Genomic DNA, 17,374 nt, shown 5'->3' on the forward strand with positions numbered 1-17,374 from the left:
GGTGAATAATTGTCATATGCACATTTACAGAGGTTACTTCCCCAACAAAAGATGCAAAAGAGGGAAGAATAAATTAGGCCTAAGCTACATGTGTGCTGACTCAGATATAATTAGAAAAGTCGATCTAAAGGAGAATAAATAGATGAATGCAATACAGAATGCCTGACAGCCTTACTGCAATATTTTCCATTATGTTTTTATATTTGGATTGTAATGTTTCCCTTTACATAAAGATATTTCAGGCATATTTATTCAGAAAAAGGTAGAAGTAGGTGCATACAAATTCACCAAAATGCAGGAAATAAAGTGTTTAATGCTAAAAACTATTCTGGGGGAGGACCCCCAGACCCCCACATCATAAGTCAGCACACAAATCTGGAAACAAAACCTTGGCCAGGCCAGTTATGATTAGACCAAATGTTGGTGCCATCTAACAAACTGGAAGCTAAAATGAACATACACTGGCTATTAACAAGCTGGGCAAGCCAATCACTGTTAAAAAGGCTATAATAGTGGTTTCTGATTCTCTTAAATCAACATAATTTTCTTGTTTAAAAAGATGTTTACATATTTGCCAACCAATATTTTCAAACATGTTCAATTTCATACATTTTCCAAGGGTGAAATCCGTTGCCAGCCTGTTAAAATTAGCCTATAAAAGGTAAAAATAATAATAAAGTAAGTGAATTGTAAAGTATTTCTCTTTGTTTGAACTAATCAACCCTACCTTACACGTTAATACTGGAAAAAGTGCCCGTTTGGTGTAAAAACACATTAAGTCATTTTACAGCGCGATTTTGAATGACGTCCATTCCCCGTAAATAAGGGCTCCCCCTCCCTACAAAAGCCAATTTAACCACTGTGGGTGACACAACAATTCTGTGTAGCAGCCTGGACACACCCAAAATGGCGGTACCCAGCACAACCACGAGATCTCCACAACTTAATTGTCGAACTAGTTGAAGAAAGATAACACGGAGGAAACACCTTGCGCGTTTTTTTTTCTTTTTGCCCAACAGATTCAATAGCGAAGAAGTCAAGTTCCAACGAGGCCTCGCAGATGCAAAGACCCAACTAACCGTCAACTATCTCTGCAAGATCTAACACCAATATATCTCTATATTCTCAAGCTCTTGACAATAAAACGGCAGGATTTCTCCATAAACTCCTGTTATCTCTCCTCACGTTAGTCTTTCCTCCGCAGTTTTTTTAGCTCAGACAGGTAGGCCATGCAGTTATTCCTACTTGCGCCTGATTGGCTTAAATGGACATGTCCGTCACTCAGTTTGCTCACTATGATTGGACAATGCCTCAAACCTATATACCTACGTGCATTCTCTAGCAACTTGTCTACATACATGCATCTAGTGATTTAATTCACCCATTCATTACCACAAATACATATATATATATATATATATATATATATATATATATATATATATATATATATATACACACACACACACCACACACACACACAACCACACACACACACAGTACAGGCCAAAAGTTTGGACACACCTTCTCATTCAATGTGTTTCCTTTATTTTCATTGTAGATTCTCACTGAAGGCATCAAAACTATGAATGAACACGTGGAATTATGTACTTAAAGTGCCCATATTATGAAAAAAACACTTTTTCTGGTATTTGGGGTGTTCTTTTGTGTCTCTGGTGCTTCCACACACATACAAACTTTGAAATAAATCCATCCATGCTGTTTTGAGTGAGATACGGTTTCTGAATGTGTCCTGCCTTCAGTCTCCTGGTGAGCTGTTCAAAATCGGCTCGGACTGTGACGTCACAATCCGAAATGAGCTGGCTAACCGCAGCCGTTAGCTCGTAGCTAATGCTAACTCTAGCATGGTACCTCGTTCTCAATAGCAAAGCACTGCTACAACACACAAGTTCACCATAATCTACAAAAGAACTACTTACATATGCGCCCTCATTTAGAAGTCTCCCAGCTAATCCTGCCTTGTAACTGACTGAAGTTGGAGAAACAGCCTGTCTTTTACTTCTATGGAGCTAGCTAGCTGACATGATCTACATCTGAGCTACTGAGCATGTGCGAGTGCAATCAAAGATAGTACAGAAGAAGAAGAAGAAAAGAGGTCTCACTCTGTAGCTAAAACAGAAACCAGGTGAAAAGAGGATCTGCAGCAGTGAGAGAGAGCTGTGCAGTACAACAAAAATATGGTGTTTTTTGAAAATTAAACCATGTAAACCTATTCTGGTACAACCTTAAAATACAATTATGAACCTGAAAATGAGCATAATATGGGCGCTTTAACAAAAAAGTGTGAAATAACTGAAAACATGTCTTATATTTAGATTCCTCAAAGTAGCCCCCCTTTGCTCTGATTACTGCTTTGCACACTGTTGGCATTCTCTTGATGAGCTTCAAGAGGTAGTCACCTGAAATGGTTTTCCAACAGTCTTGAAGGAGTTCCCAGAGATGCTAAGCACTTGTTGGCCCTTTTGCATTCACTCTGCGGTCCAGCTCACCCCAAACCATCTCGATTGGGTTCAGGTCCGGTGACTGTGGAGACCAGGTCATCTGGCGCAGCACTCCATCACTCTCCTTCTTGGTCAAATAGCCCTTACACAGCCTGGAGGTGCGTTTGGGGTTATTGTCCTGTTGAAAAATAAATGATGGTCCAACTAAACGCAAACCGGATGGGATGGCATGTCGCTGCAGGATGCTGTGGTAGCCATGCTGGTTCAGTATGCCTTCAATTTTGAATAAATCCCCAACAGTGTCACCAGCAAAGCAGCCTCACACCATCACACCTCCTCCTCCATGCTTCACGGTGGGAACCAGGCATGTAGAATCCATCCATTCACCTTTTCTGCGTCACACGAAGACACGGTGGTTGGAACCAAAGATCTCAAATTTCGACTCCTCAGACCAAAGCACAGATTTCCACTGGTCAAATGTCCAATCCTTGTGTTTCTTGGCCCAAACAAATCTCTTCTGCTTGTTGCCTCTCCTTAGCAGTGGTTTCCTAGCAGCTATTTGACCATGAAAGCCTGATTCGCGCAGTCTCCTCTTAACAAGTTGTTCTAGAGATGTGTCTGCTGCTAGAACTCTGTGTGGCATTCATCTGGTCTCTAATCTGAGCTGCTGTTAACTTGCGATTTCTGAGGCTGGTGACTCAGATGAACTTATCCTCAGCAGCAGAGGTGACTCTTGGTCTTCCTTTCCTGGGGCGGTCCTCATGTGAGCCAGTTTTGTTGTAGCGCTTAATGGTTTTTGCGACTGCACTTGGGGACACATTCAAAGTTTTCGCAATTTTTCCGGACTGACTAACCTTCATTTGTTAAAGTAATGATGGCCACTCGTTTCTCTTTACTTACAGTGCCTTGCGAAAGTATTCGGCCCCCTTGAACTTTTCGACCTTTTTCCACATTTCAGGCCTCAAACATAAAGATATAAAACTGTAATTTTTTGTGAAGAATCAACAACAAGTGGGACACAATCATGAAGTGGAACGAAATTTATTGGATATTTCAAACCTTTTAAACAAATAAAAAACTGAAATATTGGGCGTGCAAAATTATTCAGCCCCCTTAAAGTTAATACTGTGTAAGCGCCACCTTTTGCTGCGATTACAGCTGTAAAGTCGCTGGGGTATGTCTCTATCAGTTTTGCACATCGAGAGACTGACAATTTTGCCCATTCCTCCTTGCAAAACAGCGCGAGCTCAGTGAGGTTGGATGGAGAGCGTTTGTGAACAGCAGTTTTCAGTTCTTTCCACAGATTCTCGATTGGATTCAGGTCTGGACTTTGACTTGGCCATTCTAACACCTGGATATGTTTATTTGTGAACCATTCCATTGTAGATTTTGCTTTATGTTTTGGATCATTGTCTTGTTGGAAGACAAATCTCCGTCCCAGTCTCAGGTCTTTTGCAGACTCCATCAGGTTTTCTTCCAGAATGGTCCTGTATTTGGCTCCATCCATCTTCCCATCAATTTTAACCATCTTCCCTGTCCCTGCTGAAGAAAAGCAGGGCCCAAACCATGATGCTGCCACCACCATGTTTGACAGTGGGGATGGTGTGTTCAGGGTGATGAGCTGTGTTGCTTTTACGCCAAACATAACGTTTTGCATTGTTGCCAAAAAGTTCGATTTTTGTTTCATCTGACCACAGCACCTTCTTCCACATGTTTGGTGTGTCTCCCAGGTGGCTTTTGGCAAACTTTAACGACACTTTTTATGGATATCTTTAAGAAATGGCTTTCTTCTTGCCACTCTTCCATAAAGGCCAGATTTGTGCAGTATACGACTGATTGTTGTCCTATGGACAGAGTCTCCCACCCTCAGCTGTAGATCTCTGCAGTTCATCCAGAGTGATCATGGGCCTCTTGGCTGCATCTCTGATCAGTCTTCTCATTGTATGAGCTGAAAGTTTAGAGGGACGGCCGGTCTTCGTAGATTTGTAGTGGTCTGATACTCCTTCCATTTCAATATTATCGCTTGCACAGTGCTCCTTGGGATGTTTAAAGCTTGGGAAATCTTTTTGTATCCAAATCCGGCTTTAAACTTCTCCACAACAGTATCTCGGACCTGCCTGGTGTGTTCCTTGTTCTTCATGATGCTCTCGCGCTTTACACGGACCTCTGAGACTATCACAGAGCAGGTGCATTTTATACGGAGACTTGATTACACACAGCTGGAGTTATATTTATCATCATTAGTCATTTAGGTCAACATTGGATCATTCAGAGATCCTCACTGAACTTCTGGAGAGAGTTTGCTGCACTGAAAGTAAGGGGGCTGAATAATTTTGCCGCCCACTTTTCAGTTTTTATTTGTTAAAAAGTTTGAAATAGCCAATGAATTTCGTTCCACTTCATAATTGGGACCCACTTGTTGTTGATTCTCCACAAAAAATTACAGTTTTATATCTTTATGTTTGAGGCCTGAAATGTGGCAAAAGGTCGAAACGTTCAAGGGGGCCGAATACTTTCGCAAGGCACTGTAGCTGATTGGTTCTTGCCATAATATGAATTCTAACAGTTGTCTAATAGGGCTGTCGGCTGTGTATCAACCTGAATTCTGCACAACACAACTGATGGTCCCAACTCCATTAATAAGGGAAAAAAATTCCACTAATTAACCCTGACAAGGCACACCTGTGAAGTGAAAACCATTTCAGGTGACTACTGTCGTGGAAGTTTCCTTTGCAGCAGGGGGAAGAGTTTGAGAGTTTAGTAAATTGAAAACAAATAAGACAGACTGAGACTAAAACCAAGTTGGGTTTTTGTATTTTATTAAAAAAGATATATTTGCAAATAGGATCAACATGATTTCACAAAAGGCCGCAGCCCAGTGTGGAGTCAGTTTCTCAAATGAGTGAACAAGAACACCAGACTTATATGCATCTTCAGGTGACAGCACATACGCACTTGGATTATTATGACGCTACAATTTTGACAGGCAATCTTATACACATGAAGACAATCAGATGAATACAAGAGACATCTCGAGACCATCTCACCTCCTCCTCCCTGTACGCCTGTCATCCCCCAGTTACAGCTAAACTGGCATGGGAAAACATGATAGTTTTAGGGTGACCTTGTATACCTTTATCGGTTCAGGCTAACAGTGCTCACATAATGTTCCAGACTGCATGTCTCACAAAGTTAGAATATAAATCTGCATGTTGGAAATGAGATAGACTCTTTAAGCATTTGTGAGAGCAAAGTAAAGATTTAAACATAAAAATATAAGGTGATTAAATGTAATTTTCCTATTATAATTCCACCCCCTTGATTACAACCTAATCACAATACACAAATTACTTTAATGATTACATATATTTTTTGCAAATAGCGCGTCTTCCATGTCCATGTCTTCTATTGTCAGAGGTTGCTAGCACTTGACAAATCGTTGGAAACAATCTTTACCATTGTTTCGTGTGTGTGTGTGTGTGTGTGTGTGTGTGTGTGTGTGTGTGTGTGTGTGTGTGTGTGTGTGTGTGGTCCTCTTCTTGGCTGTTTTGAGCCTCTGTAAGAAGGAGCATTTAAACACACTGCTTTTCAAAGTTTGATCTATGTCATCATTGATTCAAAAATATTGCTACATTGGGGTTTGTCAATTAAACAAGGTTCATACAGATAGTTATAGTAAACATTTTCTGTTACCACCAATATTCCATTAAAAATATGTACTTAAGGTACAAAAAACACCAATATCGAAAAGTCCTCACATTTTTTGAAACTGGAAACGATCAAAGCAGTTTTTCTGTCAATCAATTAATTGATTTAGCAACTAATCATTTGTTGGACTTGTAGGCCTATATATTAGTCGGGCAGTTTGATGACAATAAAACATTATATTTCATAAACATATGTTTTGTGTACAAAAATCCTAATTCTTTTTAACCCAAATATGTCAGATTACAAATAGCATCTGTAAGCATTTGACAAAATTCTGATACTAACTTTTTTGTCTTTGAAATCCAAATTAGTTATTCCTAAAAATTACATAATTTGTCTTTGAAATCAAAAACCAACTGTTCGTTTATCACCTATATGAATTTCCCCAGTGTGGGCTAAATTCCCTCAGATGAAAGCAAGAAGTAGATCAAATATAATTGACTTCCGATTGAAAGTAACCGTTAAATTGAACTCCTATACAATCCATTAATAGGAAACCTATTGTCCTAATTCAAAAGTACTTTTAGCTCTCTGGTACCAGCAGGAACTGGCCTGAAAGGCAACTTCTTGTTTTTTCTAAACTTTTAGGCATTTGAGTCAATTCAAGTTTTTATGTTGGTGTGCTGAAAGCTCAGAGACACAAGGTCTTGTGGCAGACTCCTCCTCGCTGGACACGCCTGCTGTAACCTGAGCCAGTCTCTCATAGACTGTCATCCAGTGCACTTCTCTCTAAAGCTCTTGTTTCCTCTAAGCTTTTCCTGACTGAATTGTTATCCCTTCTATTTATAAAGTATACTAGTATATTATATATTATTATCTTTATGGTATAAAAGTATTATCTTTTACTGTTTATAAGAGTTATCTTTAACTTATATTATATTTTACTTTTCGTGTAAACATATAAATATGAGAGTAAATATTAAATGAATATGTGTATACCATTGTCTTAGTACATTACTCATAATGTAATCATTAAGCAGTCACATCAACATTAAACATTTTCATTTAGATATTTAGTCTTAATCATATCTCCAAGTTGTTGATACATTTAATCATCATGGTTTCAAACACCATCTCAGCACTTACCCAAACCTTACACAACTTACACAGGTCACCATGCAGCAACTGCAAGAGTCTAGAAAAATACTAATTAAGGTATTCCCCTTTTCAAACCAGGTTTCTAGGAAGTCTTTGAATGGATCATTTATGCCTGTATTTACCCAAAAATAGTTTACGGATGTTTTATGTCAGACTTTACCTAAAGCCAAAGTTATTTCTATACAATTTTCATCAATCCAATTCAGATTCGAACAACGAAACGTACTTTAAACAAACAAAACACAATAACTGAATACTTATCTTAAAAGTAAAAATAAGTACTTCTAATTATCTTCTCCTAATAGTGTGTGTATTTTCAGAATGTGAGTCTGTGTGCTACTTAACTTCACAGTGCGTCAGATGTGTCAGAGCAGAACGGTCTCTTGCTCCCCCCCTCCTTCTCTCAGTCCGTCTGCTGGTCCGTACCTCCAGACAGTTTTTACTGGTCCTGCAGCTGGAGGGGGAGTGAGATGGACGCGACTGACACAAATGAGGCGCCGTGTGGCACAAAACAGAGCTCCAAGAAGCATTATTTGTTCTTTTATCAATATTATCACTTGGAAAAGTGTCTGCTTATTTTAATGAATATCAATAATTATAAAACCGCATTTCTTTCCCTCATGCTGGTTTAACTCTATAAAATCCATACAAATTGTGCTAAAAAGGAAACACTGCTTTTGTAATTGTTCTCTTTTAGATTACTTTAAGGGTTGTGTTTCAGTAAATAGTGAAAGTCAATCAAAACAAAACTAAGTTTTCTTTAGAATAGTTTTTAAATTTAAAAAAATTATGTGAACACCCCATTCATTAAACACCCTATTTATTATTGCTACTATATCCCTTCTATTTGAGGCATGACAAGCTCATGACTCAAAAAACGCAGCACATATAAATCTGTTCAGTGGTTTAGCCATTAACACTGTCCTGTGTTACACAGCAAAACCTGAATAAAAGCAACACAAAATTCAATAAATCATTTCTTTTAAAAGAAAACCATTCACCAAAGTGTTTTCAACGTCAACATCAATTAATTTAGTTTTAACCTATTTGTGATATAGCAAATCAAAATACAAACAAAGTCTTTAGTGCAGTTTTACTGAAAAAACTCACTAGAGTACAATATTAAATTAACTGTTTTTAGGCTGAAATCTCATATCAACCTGTATTGGTTTCAATATAACCAATAAACTAAGACGAATTAAACAGAATTATGTTGTTTATTTTCTTTTTATCTTTAGTTTGCAACCCAAAGTTATACTAACCGCTGTCTGGTAGTTCTAAAAATCATTATGAATTAAAGTTTTTAGGCCTATAGAACAAACCTAAGTACTTCCAATTTGACCTCTATTTATCCAATTTGTTACCTGATATGGGCACATATCACATTCTATAATGTAGGACAAAAACTATATCAAAAATCATTGCTGAACCATTTACTGTACATGCACAACTCCTGTTTTTCTCTTATCTCTGAGTGTGTGTGTGTGTGTTGCTATGGCCTTGCTGCTCTGTAAGCTTAGTCTACAGTGAGGGTTAACCAATCACCTCACTGAGTGGCTCTACTGCTCTCATTGTGTTTGTTAGCATGTCATCAGGAATTTGTGCCTTTTGCAGTGAGACACAATACGTTACCATTTGGTCCTCACACAGTGGTGTATCTGGTGGGTGTCCTCTTTACCCAAGTCCAATGTGTGGAGGTGCTGTAAACAAAATCTCAAAAGGGTGACAGGTTAAGTCGCTTGCGCGTGCACATTCTATACCTCAGTACAATAAGCAGAGCTTTTGTCAAATGTAGGCATGTTGCATTTTGAATGCAAACCACTATACTTGAGATTTTGGTAGGAATTTGTCCATTTTGGAATTATTTCAGTGAGTAGGGCTTTGGCTCCTACACTGCCTGACAGTAGTCTTGATCCAAAAAGAAATCATTTGTGAACCAATGTTGCTTCACCATTGTGAAACAACTGTTTTTCCCTCAATTGTATTTCCATCATACTAATCATCCCCCCATTTTACACATGGTTTTTAACCCATGTGTCAACTTTGCAAAATTAGGAAAGAAAAAGCTGGATAGCCTTCTGTTAGGAAGAATGAGCTCTACTGCTTGTACTGAGAGATGAGATGGCAGAGGTCCAAATCGGATAGCATCAGAAACACCTACAACAGAGAAGCCCACACGGTTAGGCCACTGCTAGAGTCTCTGGAAGAAGAACTGTTAACCTAAAAAAAAAAAAAAATGAAATCAGGGTTAGTGAGAGGTGTGTCAGAGAGGTCAGGTCGTGGTATTCAGACCACCTTGAGCTCTGCAACACCATTGTTTCTCTCTGTCATCTGGTGTGTGGGGAGAAAATCAGGGTTAAGAACAGTGAATCTGTTAGAGTGACAGTTTGCAATCTAACAGAGCAGTAATATCTAAGGTACCTGGCCACAGATAAATAGAGTTTTTCATTCTGTTCCCCCAAAATGTGTGATACAGAATGTGGAAAAGGGCGTATTTAATGCTTCGAGCGGCAGAATCAAGTTTAGCAGAGAAATTTGCAACCGGACGGAGTTTGTCGTCGTGGTGTTGCAGCAACACAGAGTCACGCAGCTCTTGTGCTTATCAACGGTCTGCATAAACTGTTTTTAGGGATCTGGCAGTCCCAGCGTCGGGGAAGCCAGTTTCATATTCACGAACGCTTCAATAGCTTCGGCAGCAAAAAGTCTTACAGTGACCTCAGGAACGTGTACAGACATTTTTACGTGACAGGCTCAAGTAAAAAAAAAAATCCTAATCATTAACACTAAAACTGAAAAAGCTGCTATTCTGTTCATTTTACATGAAAACAGCACTGTACCAAAAAACTTTCTTTCGAGGACGGAAAAAGCAGATGCAGCCTTGAGAGATGTAGAAAAAACACAAGCTGGGCACTAAAACAAAACAATATTGGTTGTCAGTCAAGCATACAGCTACAACACAGTCAGTATCAGTCCAAATCAGATGTGAGGTTGTCAAACTGTCATTATGTCTCTAAAGAACCGTTTTGAGCATTCTTCATCAGGCCCTGTAGTAACATGAGCTGTGTAGTGCAGGTTGTCAGGTTTCATGCAGTGAGAGGCAGGGCTGATTACAGACGCCGCCTCAGTGAGGTCATTTCAGCCACACTGTGATTAACAAATGTGGTTTTGTTAGATGATCATTACGATACATTCTCAATCCATCAGGTGTTGAGGTTAAGCCAATGTTAAAAGTGCACATTAAATCACTACCTAAGCAAAATAAGTGGACATAAATCAGACACCAAAAAAAAAAGTTTCCCATGTATATGAGAAAGGAACAGAAAATTGTTCTTTTACCGTTTAACCTGTATTCCCAATTGACCAAATAGAATGACCACTGCACTTCAGTGTCAAATCTTTAGCTCTAATAATCAAGTTATGTGAGTGGAACCCCTTTAACTTTACACTCAGTAGTAGGCATTTTCTTCTAGGTTTCAGAAGATAACATACTATAATGGTTTAACTGATTAGATTCCTTTTTCAGAACTTTCTAACTTATCAATTGTCCCTAATTAGCAAAAACAAAAAACAGTGTATCAGTGCCAAGCATTTCTTCATTGCATGAAGTAAGTGTGTGTATGTTTTTTAGCACTACCTTCCTTATCAGCTTTTGGACTCAGTCAAACAGAGGGACAGGTGTTGTTCTCTGTCTGAGGTGTTTTTTGCTTTTTCTTCGAGCAATTACATACCCAATGTCCAAAGTCCTTGCAGTACCAACACTGGTCTGGTTCGTTGGGCTCATCATTTTGCCCACGGTACCCGCCTCGGCCTTTTTCGGGTCCGCGCTCCATATGTTGCCCACCAGCCTGTTGTAACATGCAGACAAACGCTTCAAACATGGTTTTCTCACGTACTCGTTCTTTAGTTGAGTCTGTGTCCTCTTCGTCCCTCCGTTTCTCCAACTTGTCTTTCTGAACTGATGAAGAGGTTATTGGTGTATGTGTGTTTTTTGCAATCTTTCCCTGAATCATACCTTTAGTTTTTCCTGTACTCAGTAGCTTTAAATCCTCTTAATTTTGTCTTTTTCATTAGTTTTTTCTCTTGTTCTCCTAATTCCTGTTTGAATATTTTCAATTTGCCCCAATTTAAAGGAAAAAACAAAATTTTTCGACCAATACGGCAGACACTCCAGGCTTTTTTTGAGCCGTATTCTCGCACCATGTCACCCACCACGGTTCCCCTAGGGACGTGTGACCCGGATCCGCTCGACCCGTTACCCATTACACTGGGAAGAAGTACTTCTATCCTACTTACAATCGTCACTGTAAGGCCAGGTTTCTATCTTATTTCGGAAAATCCAAACACAAAAAAACCTAACAGTTTCTGAAAAACTGTTTATTAGATTTACTTCAAAACCTAATTAGATTTGTCCCCCGAAAATCTACAAAGCAAAGTCACACCCGTGCGTGGATCAGTTTTATGGTGCCAAAAAACTGTTTATTAGATTTAGCTTTAAAAATCTAATTAGATTTGTCCCCCGAAAATCTATAAAGCAAAGTCACAATTATGTATCTATCTATACAACCTTAAAAATACCAACAAAATCTATACAAACAACCCCAATGTTTATCCTATCTCAGTATCCAACGTCAGTATTTGTTTCTGTATTTTTACTTCAGCCAATTCAAATTACTCTAATTTAATTTAAATTAGAGTGTGATCTTACCCTGCTGCGTGGAATTGCTTCCGTCTTTATAGATCAGTGTTGGGTCAGTAGAGTCCTCCGTGGTTTCTGATCCTCTCTCTCTGAATGCTTTTTGGGCGAGGTAGAGGCGAAGATCGTTGGATCTCGGATCGCGAGTCCTCAGTCAACCACGGAGTCTCTTTTATCTGACCCCTGCACATGATATCCCATCCTCGTCGCCATGTTTGTCGTGGAAGTTTCCTTTGCAGCAGTGGGAAGAGTTTGAGAGTTTAGTAAATTGAAAACAATAAGACAGACTGAGACTAAAACCAAGTTGGGTTTTTGTATTTTATTAAAAAAGATATATTTGCAAATAGGATCAACATGATTTCACAAAAGGCCGCAGCCCAGTGTGGAGTCAGTTTCTCAAATGAGTGAACAAGAACACCAGGCTTATATGCATCTTCAGGTGACCGCACATACGCACTTGGATTATTATGACGCTACAATTTTGACAGGCAATCTTATACACATGAAGACAATCAGATGAATACAAGAGACATCTCGGAGCCATCTCACCTCCTCCTCCCTGTACGACTGTCATCCCACCAGTTACAGCTAAACTGGCATGGGAAAACATGATAGTTTTAGGGTGACCTTGTACCTTTATCGGTTCAGGCTAACAGTGCTCACATAATGTTCCAGACTGCATGTCTCACAAAGTTAGAATATAAATCTGCATGTGGGAAATGAGATAGACTCTTTAAGCATTTGTGAGAGCAGTAAAGTACAAATTAAACATAAAAATATAAGGAATTGTGCTTAAATGTAATTTTCCCATTACACTACCTCATGAAGCTCATTGAGAGAACACCAAGGGTTTGCAGCGCTATCAAAAAAGCAAAGGGTGGCTACTTTGAGGAATCTAAAATATAAGACATGTTTTCAGTTATTTCACACTTTTTTGTTAAGTACATAATTCCATATGTGTTCATTCATAGTTTTGATGCCTTCAGTGAGAATCTACAATGTAAATAGTCATGAAAATAAAGAAAACGCATTGAATGAGAAGGTGTGTCCAAACTTTTGGCCTGTACTGTATATATACATACATATATAAATTCCATTAGCCCAAAGTCATGTGGGTTACACAACCACTTAAATATCCCATATCATGCTCACATTCAGGTTCATTCTTGTATTTCGGGTTTCTGCTAGAACATGCTGTAATGTTCAAAAAACACTTCATGCTTCAACGCTCCATTTTAGTGCCTGTCTCTTTAAGATCCCCTCCTAACAAATACCAGTCTGCTCTGATTGGTCAGCGTTTCGGGGTCTTCTGCAGCTGCACTCTCGGAGTACTGCCAGGGAATATAATGATGCTATAGCGGCACTTTTTTACCTTTACATAGTATAATTATGACATCACAACCGTGATGAGATTTCTGGTAAAACCTGCAGCAAGGGCAAATACTCCTGCTGCAAGAACTGGATGAACTACACAGTTTCTGAATACGGCTCTGTGGATTGAGTTTTGACCTGATTGAGTACCTCAACCTGCTTTATAAAAGAAAAAGACATGGAAATCTCACTTTTTACTATATGGGAACTTTTAAAACTGCAAAGTAGTAGCTAATGACAAGGCAACCCACTAAGAACAAAGAAATCCTGTCACTAGCGCCAAGCAAAGCAAACCTAAAGTTTCTTGAAACATTTTCTAGTTTTAAATGTGTTTTTCACTTTTCCTTAACTTTTGGTGTAGCTATCTACTGCCCCACCTTCTTCCCCCCAAGCCAGCCATGGACATCCACGGCTTCCGTCAGCAGACCAACAACACCCTGCAGCGCCTTGTCCTGATGAGCTTTGTTCCTGCAGGATTTTGGGAGCGCTTCATTGCCAGGATGCTCATCAGCCTCAGAGAGATGGACCTGCAGGTACTGAAACCAACAGATTCTCTTCTTTCACCTATTGTACTTAAACACCTTCAGCTTTTTACATCTGTGGCTTGAAATGTTGTCTTTGTTCAGTCATTTGAGCCCAAAAGAAACACAAGGAGCCAGCGCAGCAGGAACTCTGTGATCTACAGCTTTGCTGGAACCCAGCAGAGGAACCGTTGCAGCACCTTCAGAGTCCGACGCAGCCAGACCATATACTGGAAGGAGGGGCTGCTGGTCACTTTTGATGGTGGTTACCTCAGGTCAGAGATGGGGCTAGAAGGATGTGGGCAGTAATCAAATGAGACAAATACTTTAGTGAGGAAATAAAGAGTGTGAGAAAGTTAGGGTGTGGAGCTTCAGTTAGATTCAGAGCCTCAGAAAGGAGCCAGTTCTGAATGGGGATAAACAGACTTGAGTCAAAAACCAAATAGCAGGTGGGAGCTAATATTCAGTCAACTTCAACGGCATACTGGTTGACAGGAAGTAGGTTCCACAGTTCAACCTAAACATTACAGGGGATTTCTAAAAAATAGTCTTTTTGAGAAGGGTTTGAACATTAAGAACAAGCTATCTTTGTTCCGAATATGCACCAAACATTATACTGTGTGTGTCTTAATGTCTTAGGTCTGCCTATATGCAATTTATTTACCTACATTTTCAAGCTGCAGTATTTTAATTTCATTGCTAATAATTCCAAGTTTTACATTTTCAGTTTCAGTTCTCAATCTGTTTCCGTTTTTTTTTAATATAGACAGAGGATATTGTGCTCCAGGAGTGCATATTATCTCCCATTTCTTTTTTAAGATTAACATTTTTTTTTTGTTTTATTACAGAACACAGAACATACAGCTCACAACATGAACACCCATCCCCCAGAACAAATTATCTTGGGCTAAATGGAACCTGGGTCCCTGCAATCAGACATAGGTTGTCATGTATCCTGGTCCAAAATTCCTGGATCTTATCACAGGACCATGGGACTTGAAGTAATTTCCCGTACTCTATCTTACATTTCCAATAAGTTGGTCTTTCAGACCAATTCTAAACAATCTGGAGGGAGTCCAATAGAAGCGTTGCATAATATTGACCTGAATGAGGCGCACCCTCACATCGTGTGACATAGTTTTAATATTCCTACAGATTCTGTCCCACTCCTCATCATCCAGTGTAATATTCAGATCCCTTTCCCATGTCTTCTTGAGGGCTGACCAGGCTCCATCCCCCAGGTTCTCTATCTATCACAGTTTTCCTCAATCTATAAATTACTATGAAGCTTAATGTACAAAATGGGACACACAAAACACTGACTGACTAAAATATGCAATGTTCAGAAAATCTAAAAGAAATGCAACTTATAAAAGGGATGAGAAAATGAATGTTGAACTGCCTCAACGGTTCCTGTTGCTCCACATAAGCTGATGTGTACATTGTGAATCGTGAGGTGGTGAAAACAGATCAGACTTCCAGTGAAATGAGGCAGTGACATTTGTTTGTGTCTCCACAGTGTGGAGTCATCAGATGTCAACTGGAAGAGGAAGAAGAGTGGAGGCATAAAGATCATCTGCCAGTCAGATGTGAGAGATTTCTCTGCCATGGCCTTCATCACAGACAACGTCAACTCTCTGATTGAGCAGTGGTTCCCTGGTCAGTGCAACTGCTCTCTGTTTATGTGGACACAGTAACCCAGCTGTTGAGTGCTGACTTTCAGCTCTCAATACTTCCTCAGATTCTTAGTCTTTCTCCTGATTTAATTCAAAGTTTTGTTAATATCATTCTGTATTCAAATTGATTATTTAAAAGCCATTTGTCTGATCTGACAAGTTTGACTCATTTCTTAAATGAAGAAATAATAGTTTGCCAAAAAGCAGTGTTATATTAGTATCTTTTCCAAAAGTCAGGTGTATTGGAACCAATATTAAAGCTTCAAAGATGCTCAGCCCTGTAAAAGAGAGACTCTGCACAGACAGAAAAACTTCTATTTCCATGCTAGAGTAACCAGTGAAATAAGGGAGTAGCCAGACATCTTGACTTCTTTTCTAATATTTAAAGCTCACAATGGTTATATTAGATAAATATGTCATCACCCCAAAGCAACATTACTTGACTGAGCAGGTTAAAGAAAAGCTGAACCATACATAATTCACTGTTAGTTCCACCTATAAACACAGTTGCTGTTAAAGAATTGTTGTATAATATGTGGTATACTTAAAGGGATTTTTCACTGTTGGAAAGACGAATATATCTTTAAATTGAGTCACTTATGTAGTAGAAATGTGATTTTTTTATATATATTTTTTTTTTTAAATTGGTGCCTTCTAGGCCGAGATAGGCCAGAAAATGTGTTTTTGGCTGATATGGATGAAAGACACCAAATCCCTGAATGCACTTGCTTCGCTGCTTTAAAGTCCACTCCCAAGCCACGCCTACCATTTACAGACAGACAGACAGTGAGGCAGCATTCAACTCAACTCAAGTGTTTTATTGTCATTTCATCCATATACATGAAACATTTCACCATGGCTCAAGTGGTGTTACACATTTAAAATATATAAAAACAACATAAAAAAAAAACGACATACGAAACGGGCTACATTTAGTGCACACACATTATGGGCACCGTAAAGTTCAGTTAACGCATACTAGCATTAGCGCTTGGTGGGCTGTAAACACAGAGTATAAACACAGCCGTAAATTTGCGTTTAATGTAGAATGGTCGGCATTTAACGGTCACAAACTACACCAGCAGTTAAGTGTCAGTGTTAACACAGCCCACCTCCACTAGTCTTACCCGGCGACAGAGCAGCAGGCCTGGTAACTAGATAGTCCGGTACACTGTTGTTCAGCCATGTTTCCACAACAACAAAACTACAGCAGTCTCTGAACTCACGTTGGGAGTTTCGTTGAAGTTGGATGTAGTCCAGTTTGTCTAATGAGCGGACACTTGCAAGCAGGATTGATGGAACAGGTGGCCGGCTGGCGTTTGCTTTCCACCTAGCTAGCTCATAGTCCTGCCCCGTCCAGCCCTCATTCTGCGTTTCACTGCTGTCGAGGTCCCTTTCCCCAGCTATTTTCATAAGGAGACACCGCAGGTTGAGGTGCTGGTCCGGTAGCAGGCAAAGCTCACCTAGTGTGTCGAGTATTCCGTCTGTATTAAAGCTTCCTGCATATTCTCCGATCTGTACCAATGTATCCCGGTGGTACACATGTGCGGTAGTTTAAATGCACATGATTGTTTTCTGCCGAGAAGCTTGTTTAGCGAAGATTCAAGATGGCTGACGCTCGTTTTGCTTAGGCAACACTCGGGTAAAGACGACAGTCCAACCCCCTATGGGTGGGTTGAAAACATGCGGAAGTAGCTCCTACTACTGGCTGTAGTCCATTGCCTCTGGGCAAAAAATCTTCTGATGACGCAAAACTCGTCGTTTTACGTCATCGGAAGATTTTTTTCCAGACCTACAATACAGAGCTCTCTTGTCTCAGGGGGACATGAGGGAGGGAAGCACGGT

At 39.5% G+C, this 17,374-nt stretch overlaps 1 protein-coding gene across 4 annotated transcripts in view; it reads left to right on the forward strand.

The window, feature by feature from the left end:
* lrrk1 (leucine-rich repeat kinase 1) overlaps positions 1 to 17,374 on the forward strand; it is a 235,488-nt gene that overhangs the window by 121,335 nt on the left and 96,779 nt on the right. For all 4 annotated transcript variants that reach the window (XM_039794699.1, XM_039794701.1, XM_039794700.1 and 1 more), the window contains 3 exons: positions 13,694 to 13,865; positions 13,959 to 14,128; positions 15,373 to 15,512. In XM_039794699.1, the coding sequence (XP_039650633.1) occupies positions 13,694 to 13,865; positions 13,959 to 14,128; positions 15,373 to 15,512 (482 nt within the window). The remainder of the gene's footprint in view (positions 1 to 13,693; positions 13,866 to 13,958; positions 14,129 to 15,372; positions 15,513 to 17,374) is intronic.

The sequence above is a fragment of the Perca fluviatilis genome, chromosome 3 (genome assembly GCF_010015445.1).
Source record: "Perca fluviatilis chromosome 3, GENO_Pfluv_1.0, whole genome shotgun sequence".
Lineage (NCBI taxonomy): Eukaryota > Metazoa > Chordata > Actinopteri > Perciformes > Percidae > Perca > Perca fluviatilis.